The sequence below is a fragment of the Triturus cristatus genome, chromosome 11, assembly GCF_964204655.1.
Source record: "Triturus cristatus chromosome 11, aTriCri1.1, whole genome shotgun sequence".
Taxonomy (NCBI): domain Eukaryota; kingdom Metazoa; phylum Chordata; class Amphibia; order Caudata; family Salamandridae; genus Triturus; species Triturus cristatus.
Window position 1 is genome coordinate 991,902,190 of NC_140594.1, and position 13,565 is coordinate 991,915,754.

Consider the following 13,565-nt stretch of genomic DNA (forward strand, 5'->3'; position numbering starts at 1 on the left):
ATGAGAATCATCTTGAACCTAGATATTCTCAGCTAAGTGATGTTAATTTGGTTTTGCTACTCTTTCAGTCCTACAGTTGGGGTGTACTTTACAATTACAAGGCATACAATAATCCTGTGATTTCTATTTACTTTCCTTCTTTTCCCCTAAAACCGAATCAATGTGTGGTAAGATGTCTTTAGGAGTTTATACAGGCAATGAAGGGATGTAGCTCAGCAGCATCTCACTTACTTATGGCATTGAGAAAACCTTTTACACCAGCTTCCTCAGCTACTTTGAGTAGATGGGTGTAGGGGGTAATGGCTATGGTGGGGGTAGAGGCAGGTACGTTTGGTTCACATTCAGTGTGGAGTGCTATGACTTCTAAGGCCTTTTGGGCTTATGCCAGGCTGGAAGATATTCTAAAATCAGCAGATTGTTCAAGGATTTCTACATTCAAAACCTGTTATTGGTAGCCCATTCAGCATGCTGGGGTGAACGCGGTGAGGATGCTTTAAACTTGCATAATAGAGCCTTCTGTCTTGTAATGAGATTGTAGATTCTCCAAGCTGAGAGTGAAGAAGAGCCCTCCTTTTATTAAAGATGAATGAGGTTAATATTATTCTGCCACTATATATGTGAATACCTGTTTCCCACCCTAGGTGTTTTTAATAGCCTTTTTGCTTGTTTGCAGTTACAGTTTCAACCAATCAAACGTCAGCCTGAGGGGTCAAGCCTGACTCCAATGATATAGAAAGATGACAATTGCAAGACAGATTATTACACTGAGGACTGTGGCCAAAGGAAGTAGGAGTTACTTTGCCTCTTGCATTAGGTTTTGCTGTTATTTATTACATTTAGAGTCCTCTACGGCTTATAATCTCAGCACATCAAAAAACGTTTGGGGCCACGTCCATTTATAGTGTTGGCTGTATTTCTTTTATGTTCATTTTTCCTGATTTAGAATGCAAAATTGTGGGAGATGTAGTGTTTCTTCCATTGTGCTGTGTAAATAAATCAGATAGGGTGATGGGGTGAACGCTGAATATGAAGCTGCGTTATTGCCACAAACTTAGTTTTACTAACTAACCATCTAGGTGAGCTCAGTCATGTAAATTCCTCTTTCTCATTCTTAACCATTTTTTTTTGCTATTATTGCTTACCTTATTATGCGATCACGGTGTAGGTAGCCTCCATACCAGAAGTGATGTGATCATTTACATGGCAATGCAGAAGCCAGGTTCCATTGAATAATGCTTTCATTCTTAATGTTTGATAGGTTCCTGGGAAGAGGTTAAACACATCCGAATGATGCTTTTCATAATTCTAGAGAGAACATGTATACAGTATGAGGGGTGGTTATTTACTTTCAAGTCATGCTACACATTTATGCTGCAAGAATAATGTCAACATGTGTTCATTCATGCTCTTTAGTAACTGTAGTTCAGATGTGTCTGCTCTAAGCTCGGTTGATGATGGCAAACATCCCTTTAGCCAATTTCTGACCATTGTTTTTAAACCTTGCCAAAAGTCTGTGAAGCTTAAAAAAAGTTGTCAAAAACGTTTCCCCCTTTCGGCACGTATACAATTCCACACAATGGCTCACATCTGAAAACAATCAGTCACCAGAACAAGACACCAAAACCTGAACCCGATGAAGTGTTCACATGAATTATATATATTTATTTCAATATGACAAAATTTATCAGCACAATAACAATGAATAGTCACATACACTTACAAAAAAATATACAGCAGGGTTAAAAAGGTTAAAAACCTAATTTATGTTCTATGCACAAATTGCGAAAAAGGGAGAACATGGAAGAAAATTGCTTTCTTATCAACTAAAAAAGGAAGACATTAGATCCGGATCAACTGTTCTCCTTGACATATCATCAAGTGCTTGATTGTTCGGAAAACAGATGTCACCACAATCTATAGTCTGCCTTCTAAACCAAGTGTTGACGCGTTTCGGTGGAAGTCAGAAACACAAGACCACCTTCTTCAGGACTAACGTTAAAATCTCCCATGGAATGTACTTTCAATCTTTTAAATTAAGAAGTACATCCACTTCTGTAGTTCCTTCTCACTCAATAGTTACCATTTCTTGCATCATATTTAGGGTATTTTGATTCTGTTTTTGTGGATTTTGTTCTCATTATAAACACAACTATGGTTCTTTATTAAGTGTTTTGTGCACTGCGCTCTCTAGCACAATACTCAGGAACAAAGGGTGGATTTATACAGTTGAGATATACACAATTCCTAAACATGCTTGAAGCTTTCAGGGTTATCTTGCCTTGTTATAATATATTTGCCAGGTTTTGTATCATGAACTTTATCGGAATACCCATGAGGGCCCGCCACTGCGATAAACGGATGGAAGGGTAAGTGTCATTTTTTTGTTAAAGCTCACAGACTGCATAATGTTACAATGATAGCTGTTTCATATAAAATTACAATTGAAACGGTTTGTGATGTAGAAATAGGTGGAATATGAATTTGTAGGAAATGTACCTCATACTCAAAACTATGCGCATGGAAATGCACAGTATGCAGATCGACCTCGTTCCCCAGTCCAATGAGATGCCAGTACACCTCTTCGCCAACGTTCATGTTAAGGCCTTGTAAATTTCCATAGATTCTACCATTGATACCTAGGAAAACAGACACATCGGATGAGAAATCAGGCTCTTGAAATGGAACAAGTGTTAAAGTTCTGAGAATCAAGAATGAGCAAAATCTTTTCGAATGTGTGTCATACAGTCTTATCCATTGCTGTTTTTCATTTGAGATAATATTTCGCAGGGAAGATTTGAGTCTACGACCCATGTTTCAAAGACTGAGGCTTCTGAGGTCTCTTATGGGTACTGTAGGGATTTGTGAATTGACACAGTGAATGTATCAGCAGCTTAAAAAGCTCACCTATCTCCTGGATATCTTGAAGCTGCATCTTTTAATGTGCATGGAGTAGGACAATTGCACAGTCATCCTAAAAATTGCTAGGTGACCTAAATACTTTGTGGTGTTGCTCAGGAAGCAGAACTAAAATACCATTGCCAGATTATTGTCTAACATAAATATTGTATCCTACTTGGTGACTATTTTAAAAAATCAAGAATTGGAGTTAATAAGAGAAAATCTACATACAATGGGATACTATGCTTATGTGAGACAATATTTTTGTATACAATATTCTAACATAAAACCATTGGTCAGATGGGACTAATGGCAAACTCTGAACAATTGGCAGAGCAGGGAAAGGAGCTCTGTACTATTATTCCGATCTGTGATATTCGAATGCAGTCAAAGATATTTGCGAGATATTTCACTTACTGTATGTCTGAGGAAGACCAAATAAGACAGGATGGGGCAAGCATGCAGGGGACAGTTTAACACCTACTATAACTGCAGTAGTAGGCCTCATTTATTGTGAATGTTTGGTAGGCCTCGAATAAACACAGCCTAGCTTTGTTGGAAAGGCACACTTCTCTGTCCAATGTCATCCTTTTCCTTTGAGTCAATTCAGATCAATTAAAAACTTAGTTGACCTGCCTCTTCCCAGTCAGATTTTAGTGGATTTCCAGCGCCTCTGATCCTCCCTTGAGCTTTCATTTAGGTGGGATATTTTTGGTAACTAGAGGTTTCCATTAATTCAACTGTTATCATATGGGAATACAGGCACCCCAGTCTACTGCCTCTGAGAACACTGAAAAGGTCCTTTTTGAATCTCTTACTTTGATCCTTGGTTTGGGTACTCAATTTGCAATTAATATAACATTTGCTCCAGCATCATGTTCACACAGTTTGAATTAATTGATCAATTGTTTCATTGACCTTCAGTTCCAAGGCAGCACATGGGACATTGTTTCTTTTAGACTATTTTCTGATAAATGATATGATGTGAATGTTGTCTAGAGTCTGATGGATTCTCCTCCCTTAATGGTCACACTTCACCTGATGTATTATATCATCATAAACAGGTGGGAATATGAACATATGACACCAGTCCCTGGCATTAGAAGTCTTTTTAAGTGCATGTTCAGTTTAAACTTGCATTACTTATAAAGCAATAGTACTCCACCATTCACCTATATGGCTGAGAATTTGCTTTTAGAATTATTATTCTCAATTAATGATCTGATGTGTTTGCTTATTAAGAATGAGCAGTGTATGTTGGCTGCAGGGGCTGGTATACAGCCAACCCTGTGATTCACCAAACCGTACCACTCTTTTTTCCCTTTTCATAAAAACAAAGGGGCATATCTACAAGGCGGCGATATAAAATTATTCAATAATTCAATCTTGCTGAGCTGTGTCACAGGGAAAGGGCAGGAGGAATTACCCATATTGATCACATTCCTGTCCTTTCTCCACTGCTGGTGCCAATGCAGCACCCTTGCATCATGGTGCAAGGTAGCCTGTGTTGCATGTAGGATTGTTTTTGTGCAGACCTTCCTGCACAAAACAATTCCCTGTGATTTTTCCTCTTTCTATGTGTGCTGCACAATGCAGCACACATAGAATGAGGAAACAATTAGGAGAAATAAAGGCGTTTCTCCCCATTACGCCTCACCTGGAGAGGCATAGGTTTTTGGTGCATTCCCAGGTGTACCATTACACAACGGTTTAACTTGGCTCAACAGATCCCACTGTGGAGGTATTGACTGCTTCTAAACTTATAGCGACTAGCCTAATCTGGTCCGCTACATGCTCAAGTGCAAAGGATATTTTTTCATCTTTTGTCATTATATTCCACTAGGGAGTGACTGGTGGTTATCTGACTCTCAAGAACTAACCTGTTCTGGATTACTGCACCACAAGTGCTTACCCTGATGAAGTCCGTGACAGGACGAAAAGCACTGGCTGGGCTGACTGGAAGTATACAGTATTGAAGGAAACGAATAAAGATGTTATTTTTGAAAAAATCTAATTTTGTCTCCCTCCTCAGATGTGGAACAGAAGGTGTAAATTATGGGCCTCATTATGATGGCATAACGACCGCCACCGCCAAGCCGGCTGTGGAGACCGTTACGCCATAGTAACGAGTAATACCCTCCGCCATATTATAATGGTGGGGTATCGCGGCGGACGCACAGTGCTTTTCTGCCGGTCGCCGGCCGGGTGGACTTGGGCCACTAATATGGTGGCGGTGCCTAGCATGCACCGCCATCCATATTAGGATGTGTGCGGTGTAAGCCCTTTCCATGGCGGCGATGCCGCCATGGAAAGGCTGGCGGGGATATGCTTTGGAGGGCCGTTGCGGGCCCCAGGGTGGTTGGGGGGCTGGGGGTGCACTTGGGGGGCACCCATGGCACCCCCCTCCATTTCCATGCACAAGGTAGCAGGCAGGAAATGCACAACATGGCAATTTGGCATTGCGGTGGGTACTGCTGTAAGCAGCAGCAGTGGCAATGGTAAACTGCGGAATGTGACCGCCAGGGTGGCGGTCGCATCCTAATTCGCGGTGCGGGACCGCCGCATGTCTGGCGGGCGGTCCCAACACCGCATGGATGGCGGGTGGACTCAGGTCCGCCCGCCATCCTAATCAACCCCTATGTTTTGAGCTGTTTTTTAATTTGTATGGAAGGACAGAAACTACTAGATATTGAGTGTTCCCTCTACAATAAGGTTTTGTTAATTTTCCCTTAAAACGAGTTCCTTGAATCTTTTAAAAATTATTGGCATCAATTGGTGAATGGCTGTCATTTCTGAAGTGTAGCCCTGTTTTTGACTGCTTTCATAGATTTGTTGTGCTTTTTTTTTAGGGGGCCCCCAGTTAATCCACTTTATTCACTTGCGTGCTGTTGGGGATTCATGGGTTTTTCCTCCCCATGCGCTTCTCCTCTCTCACCATTTTTTCTTAGTTTTTCCTTCTTTTCCTCTGCCATCATCCCATTTCCTAATGTTTATTACCTATTTTGAAGCATGCTATTTTCCTGGTAGTAGGTCATGTTAGAGAGAAGACAGACTACCTAAACCCATTTTTTTCCTGGAATCCTTCTTTTCACCCTTTTTAACACAATTTATTCTTACATTTCTTATTGTGTTAGTAACTTTAAAAAAATATGCTTGTTTTTTCCCAGCTCGACTGGGATTCGAGTTCACACACCCACTTTGGTAATTCAATAAACTGAAGAATTTTCAATTTAGTGTCTTCAGCCTGGCATTCTCAAACTAAGGGGCTGATTACGATGGCCTTCGGATCGCCACCGCCGGCCTGGCTGTGGCGATCCGCCCACCTTCGTAAAGTGAATTACCCACCGCCATATTAAGATGGTGGTGGGTATCGCAGCGGACGGAAAGTCAGTCTGCTGCTTTTCCGCCGGTCGGCAATCGTTACGATTGCTGGCCGGGCGTAGCTGGGGCGCAAATATGGTGGCAGTGCCTAGGCGGCACCGCCATCCATATTAGGATATAGGGCATTTGCAGGCCTTACCATGGCGGCAAAGCCGCCATGGAAGGGCTGGCGGGAATTTGCTTTGGTGGCCCGTTGCGGGCCCCCGGGGGTGGGGGGTCTGCACTTGGGGGGTACCATACATTGCCATGCACAAGGTGGCAGGCACGTTGTGCATGGCAATGCACAACATGCCATTTTAGCATTGCGGCGGGTGCTGCAAGCAGCACCCGCCACAATGTTAAAATGCCAGATGCGACCGCCGCGGTGGCGGTCGCATCATAATTGGGGTGGCGGGACCGCCGAATGGCAGGCGGGCGGTCCCGTTACAGCTAGGGTGGCAGACGGACTAAAGTCTGCCCGCAATCCTAATGACCCCCCTTAGTTTCTCACCCCATAATGAATTATTGCTACTTTACTATACGATTCTTGCACTGATAAAATGATTTTCACCCCATATGTTTATGTCAGGTTCAGCTGACATTCACTGATAGAATGTATATACTTCATTACTGCTATCTGCTCGGGGTGTTAACAGTGGTTAGCATCCTCTGCAGAGGGTATTAACTGGTGCGAAATGCCTGCCTCGTGATTATGGACCCCAGCAGAAGGGGGAGCACATAAAAAAGGGGAAGGGCAATTAACAGTTGGTAATGCCTGGTAGTATATGGGCAATATGCTATCAGTAACTGACTCAACGTTTCATGTTCCTGCCACTGAAGGCGAGAAGGCAGGCAAGCAATACTTGTTGGTGCCAGCATTCCAAGCATTCTGATTGACTGAGCCATTCTCAGTATTCCACACAGGCTGCTAATATGAAAAAACAGGCATTGGACCATAAATCAGTGGCCTGGAGGGGTGACTAATACTAACTGCAGCATAACCCTAAAAATGGACGTGCTTCAAAATATATGTGCAATGATTATAATACCGTGCAATTTGTTGCTCTCTTGGAAATCCTCGTCGTCCTTGTCTGCCAGGTCTGGATTAGGAGAGTAGGTCTGGATATTCTCATCCAAATATTCGGATAGATTTTCATTCCAAATCATGAAAAGTAAAACAAACTGTTTGGTCGGGCGCGTGCCTAGATAGTCGAATGGCGGCTTTCGGCAGATGACCAGAGGGCCGACTAGCCCGCTGAAAGTATCCTGCAACAGAAATCATTAAAGTTAGTGACATATAACAATTAATCCTGGCACGTCACAAAGTGATATGGGCATTCAAATGGGAGCACAGCTCAGACAGCCGTAGGAGTTAATTTGATATAAGTGGGAACTGGCGCCAGGGGGCGCCAGAGCACCTCTTGTACACAGGTATAATACAGCAAATAACAGACATAAACATTCATACAAATAACACCAGAATGATGGGGGACACAGAGTAAGCTTACATGTACTAGTTCACCGACAACTTAAGGAGAATGATAAAAGATGCAAACAAAAAAGGTGCATCTTTCTAAAAGGTCTTTGGTTTACAGGTGTTTGCTTGGAGAATGTCATGGAGGACAGAAAGAAAATTCAAATCATGTAAAATGAATACCGGGCACACGCAGCCTTCATAGTTGCCCATTTTGTCCCTGGGTAAAGTTATTTCCAAGAATAGACGTTTTGTGGTTATGTTTTTCAGACAAAAGGTGCACATCTATAAAGATTGCAGTCAGGACAGTGAGCTCTTTACAACCCCAAGCCTTCTCAGGTTGCTTTAAACGATTGCCAGCATTGCTGTGAACGTTGTCCAATTTCTCCTTTCTAGGAGCGCATGCATGGAGGGCCATTTATATGGTCCGGTTTGCGTCGCTCTTGCAACGTGCAACGTGGTGCAAGAGTGACGCACATCTTAAGTCACATTTATGAAGCCATGCAAAGCCAATATAAAAATATGGAGTAAAGCAATGCAGCGCAAATTGCGTTACTCTGCCTGGGTAGGCGTTCCATGGGCATTGCGTGGATGTTTCCAGATTTGCAAGACCCTGTAAACTTGGGAATGCGCCAAAAAGATACGACTCTCCAGGTGAGACGTAACGAGGAGAAATATCTTTATTTCTCCTCGTTCTTTCCTCTTTGTGCAGCACACACAGAAAGACGAAAAAGCCTCTCAGGATTGTTTCTGTGCAGGAAGGTGCCTCTTAATGCACACAAAACAATCCTGTCTACAACACAGGCATCCTTGCACCATGGTGCAAGGGTGCCTCCGTTGGCGCTAGGCAACCAAAACGGCATCAAGGGAAAAGGACAGGAATGTGCAGTATTGCATAAATACTGTGCATTCCTGCCCTTTCCCTGTGATGCAGGGCAGCGCAGCAAGGTGATTTGCTGTGCTGCCCTGAGCCACCAAACTCTTAAATATGGCCTGTAGTATTTACTTTAAATCCACGGTGCAAGAACACCAAAATGCAAGGGTGGAAGAAGTGACAATGCATGCCCTTTGAAAACTAATGACATTACAGTATTACCTCATTGTTCCACCTCTCTACTCTCAATAACCTCCTTTTGATTTCCAAGGAGCTACAGTAAGGGGTATGAACCTCTTATTGCTGCCTTCATAAACCCTGAGAGGATGGAAGAAATGGCAGTGCCAGGGGTGTCAAAGCATTAGTGCTGTGGCCGAAGGTATTCTACTGAAGGCCGCACCACCCACAGTTCCTTTCAGTGCTGTTGAACGGCGGTGCCAGCAGTATCCACAAACCATGACCCTTAAACAAGGACTATTGAAGGTCAGTCCAAGATGTATGGATGGCCTAGATGTGCAAGTTGTATAACTCTTCAAATACATTGAATTGCTAAACTCTTGTGTTGTGTGCATAAAATTGGCTGAGAGCGCTACCATGTGGTGTACACCCATAAACAAGTGCCTGTATTCAAACTTAAGTGCTGGTGCTGAGCACCAGCAAACACCGGCACAAATGAAGCACCGAGGGCAAGGAACACCCTCTGTAAGTCAGCCAAAATGGTGCTGAGTTTCTGCATTGTGCATTTGCTAAGGACGATACGGATCTGTTAGATTAAGGATATGAGCAGTTAATATACATAACTAAGGAAATAATTTAGACCTCCCAAGTTGATCTGCCAAGTCACTGACGTGGCAGAGCCCATAGCTCTGCTCTTCTATGGAAGACTGCCTGTCATATTTTGAGATTCTCATCATGTTCATGCAGATCACTTTAGCAAAACTGTTCCTGCCAATGTTGTTTTGTTTTATTTAATATTAATTAATTAAATTAATCTTTATTCAGATGCAATCACAACCATAAAAGATAAAATCATTATACAAAATACATTCATTACGTATCCATAAATAAATAGCATAACACTCCTGATTACATCCACTTAAAAACGGAGTGATTAGAGATTAATCAACACAAAATTCCATCAGGTCTTGTTTGCCTTGACCAATAGGCGGCCCGCAGGAAGTTTGTTACTACAAAGAGGGAGTACTTGCTGGGCAAAAGCTGCAAGTGCATAAGCGCCACTCGAGTTTGCTCAAAATTCAGAGACTTCAAAAGGGTACAAAGAAACTGCCTCCTAGGATGGCTAAAATATTTACATAAAAATACAAAATGTAGGGTATCCTGTGGAGTTCTAGAGTCGCAGCCACAAGGCCCTCTCAGGTTTGAATGAATATATCCGGGCGGGGTAGCCAGCAAGTGGTGAAGCTGATTAAACATAAATCGGATGACCAGGAACCTGTCACTTGCGCTGGTGAGTGTGAAAAGATAACTCTCCATTCCCTGAACTGATTTCAGCAACACAAGCCCCCTCACTGCGTGTTTGAAGAGTTCATTATTTTCAAGGTGAGCAGGTGTGCTTAAAAAACAAATCCTTTACTGCATGAGCTTTTGAGGACTCAAAGAGCTGTATTTGAAAAATATGATTTATTTAATATATTGTTAAATGTCTAGTTTTATTTCATGTTAGTATCCTTTGTACTTGCAAATAACTTGATGTGATTGAGGAGTTTACTTGTCGGGGTCCATTCTCTCCCCAGCAGCTCCGCTACACCGCCACCTCGCCGCACTGCTGAGCCCTCCTCCTGGTCAGGGTTCAAGGCTGCAGCCCGACGCCTGCCTGCACCCGAGCCGTGCCTGTCTCCGACTGCCTGGTGCCTCTAATTTTTAGAGTCTCTTCTCATAACTCCCACGCACAGTAACCCTTTATTTCTATCTTTATTTTTTAATTCTCTTGTTACCCGCCTCGTCTCCTGCCACGGCTGCCCCTGCGGCCCCTCCCCCCTGCACAGCTCCCGCACCCACCTCCCAGCCTCTTGCACCGCCCCCCTCCCCTACTTAAATGGCGGCCGCTGCGGGGGAGCGCGAGTAGGACAGTGACCTCTGGCCTGGGTCCACTCTCTCCCCAGCAGCTCCGCTACACTGACGCCTCGCCACACTGCTGAGCCCTCCTCCTGGTCAGGGTTCAAGGCTGCAGTCCAATGCCTGCCTGCACCCGAGCCGCGCCTGTCTCCACCTGCCTGATGCCTCTAATTTTTAGAGTCTCTTCCCATTCCTCCCACTCACAGTAAACCCTTATTTTTATCTTTATTTTTTTATTCTCTTGTTCCCCGCTGCTTTTCCCACAGCTGCTGCCCCTGCGCCCCCCCTGCATAGCCCACGCCTCCCAGCCTCTCAGTCTCTCGCACCGCCACCCTCCCCAACTTAAATGGCGGCCGCTGAGTGGTTGTGCCGCTGGTGCGCCGCTGGCGTGCCAAAGACAAGCCCGTCTGCGCCAGTCCACGACCCGACCGTGACCCACGCCAGGGACTCTGAATATCCCACCGCTACAGCACAGCCGCCCTCCACGCACCCAACCCCGGAAAACCCAGAGACTGCCAACAGGCCGTTTCGAACACGACCCATGGACATTTCTTATGCCTCCGCTGCAGCCAAACCTTCACCATCACCCTGACCTCCAACACCGCAGAAACCAACACCGGCGACACCCTAAGATGCATCCTCCTCAACATGCGCTCCGTGCACAAACACGCCGTGGAGATCTGGAACCTGCTCTACTCTCCCTTGCTCGACATTGTGTTCCTCACGGAGACCTGGACCAACGCCTCATCCACCCCCAACATCAACACCGCCACCCTTGACGGATACAAAATCCAGAGGAAGGACCGCCCCAACCAGCAGGGAGGGGGCCTCACCATCACTCACAAGAACACCCTCTGGCTCACCACCTCCAGTGAAACCTTCCCCTCCGCCGAACACCTGCACTTCCAGATCACGCTTCGGGAAACCCTCGCCTACAGACCCCCCGGCCCCCCGGCTCCCTTTGCCTCCACCATCGCCGACCTCATTGCACCCCACGCCATCGCCACAATGAGCTATATACTCATCGGAGACCTGAACTTCCACCTCAACAGTGCCAGCAACCCCAACTCCACCACCCATCGCGACAACTTTGCCAACATCGGACTCAAACAACTCGTCTCCACACCGACCCACAGGGCAGGACACACCCTCGATCCCATATTCGCAGCAGGGAACAGCGTTCACTTCAGCCACACAACGCAACCCCCATGGACCGACCACTACTGCGTACATTTCACCGTTGACAAAACCAGGGCACCTAAACCAGCCCCACGCCCACCACGAAAAAACTAAAGCAAAGTCACCGACGACCAACTCACCTCCACCCTCACCCAAAATAACCACACTTTGGCATCCAACACCAACATCGCAGCCAGAGAACTCTACACCTGGATCTCCAAATGCGCGGACGAGCTCGCCCCGCTACGCAACCCTGACAAACAGCACCCCAGGAAAGCCGCCTGGTTCACCACAGATCTCCAAGAAGCCAGATGCACTTGCAGACGCCTGGAGACGAACTGGAGAAATACCAAGACACTCGAAAACCACACCACCTACAAGGATGCCATGACGGGCTACCACAACCAAATAAGAACCACCAAGAGGACTTTCATCCACACCATGGTCCTCGCCAACTCCACCAACTCCAAGGAACTCTTCACTGTCATCCAGGAATTCACCAACCCCCGCAGTGAAGCCACATACATCACCCCGTCCCAAGACCTCTGCGACAAGCTTGGAACCTACTTCCACCTCAAGATAAAAAACCTCTACGACAACTTTATCAACCTTCCACCTGACACCACAGCCTGCCCGTCCCCCAGACGCAGCAGCCAGCCCATCATCTCCACCTGGACGCCGATCACAGCTGAGGACACCACCTCAGCCGTGAAAGGCATCCACTCAGGGGCCCCCACCAACCCCTGCCCCCCTCACATCTACCACAGAGCCGCTAGAGCCATCGCACCCGAACTACAATGCACCATCAACACCACCCTCGAAACAGGCACCTTCCCAGATGACTGGAAGTGTGCAGAAGTCAAGCCCCTGCTCAAGAAGCCGACAGCTGACCCCACCGACCTCAAGAACTACCGGCCCATCTCGCTCCTCCCCTTCGCGGCCAAAGTCGCAGAGAAAACAGTCAACAGGGAACTGACTTGATTAATTGAAAACAGTGCTATCCTCGACCCATCCGGACTCCGAAGCAACCACAGCACAGAGACCACCCTTCTTGCTGCCACTGATGACATCCGAACCCTCCTGGACCTAGGCCACTCCGCAGTCCTCATCCTACTCGACCTATCAGCAGCCTTCAACACTGTCTCCCACCGCACACTAATCGCTAGACTACACCACGCCGGCATACAAGGAACAGCCCTACACTGGATCCGATCATTCCTTACTGGAAGAAGCCAAAGAATCAGACTGCCGCCCTTCTTCTCCGATCCCACTGAAATCACCTGCGAAATCCCACAAGGATCATCACTGAGCCCAACCCTCTTCAACATCTACATGGCCAACCTCGCCGCCATCGTCTGCCAACACGGCCTCAACATCATCTCTTACGCCGACGACACCCAGCTCATCCTCTCCCTCACTAAAGACCCTGCCACTGCCAGACTCAACTTCCAGAAAGGAATGCAGGAGGTCGTAGTCTGGATGACCTACAGCTGCCTCAAGCTCAATGCCGAGAAGACAAAAGTCCTCGTCCTCGGAACCACCCCTTCAGCATGGGACAACACCTGGTGGCCGACCACCCACGGAAGCCCACCGACCCCCTCAGACCACGCCAAAAACCTGGGCATTGTACTCGACTCATCCCTCACCATGAACCGACAGATCAACACCGTCACCTCCAGCTGCTTCAACGCCCTCTGCATCCTC

The 13,565-nt window shown here is 46.1% G+C and overlaps 1 protein-coding gene across 3 annotated transcripts in view; it reads right to left on the reverse strand.

Annotated features, from left to right (window-relative positions):
* Window positions 1-1,142: 1,142 nt before the first annotated feature.
* LOC146785799 (ceruloplasmin-like) overlaps window positions 1,143-13,565 on the reverse strand; it is a 436,448-nt gene continuing 424,025 nt past the window's right edge. For 2 of the 3 annotated variants that reach the window (XM_085635075.1, XM_085635074.1), the window contains 3 exons: window positions 7,308-7,524; window positions 2,497-2,636; window positions 1,143-1,305 (listed from right to left, as the gene is read on the reverse strand). In XM_085635075.1, the coding sequence (XP_085491201.1) occupies window positions 1,147-1,305; window positions 2,497-2,636; window positions 7,308-7,524 (516 nt within the window). In that variant the 3' untranslated portion in view covers window positions 1,143-1,146. The remainder of the gene's footprint in view (window positions 1,306-2,496; window positions 2,637-7,307; window positions 7,525-13,565) is intronic. The other variant, XM_085635076.1, reaches the window with a different exon arrangement.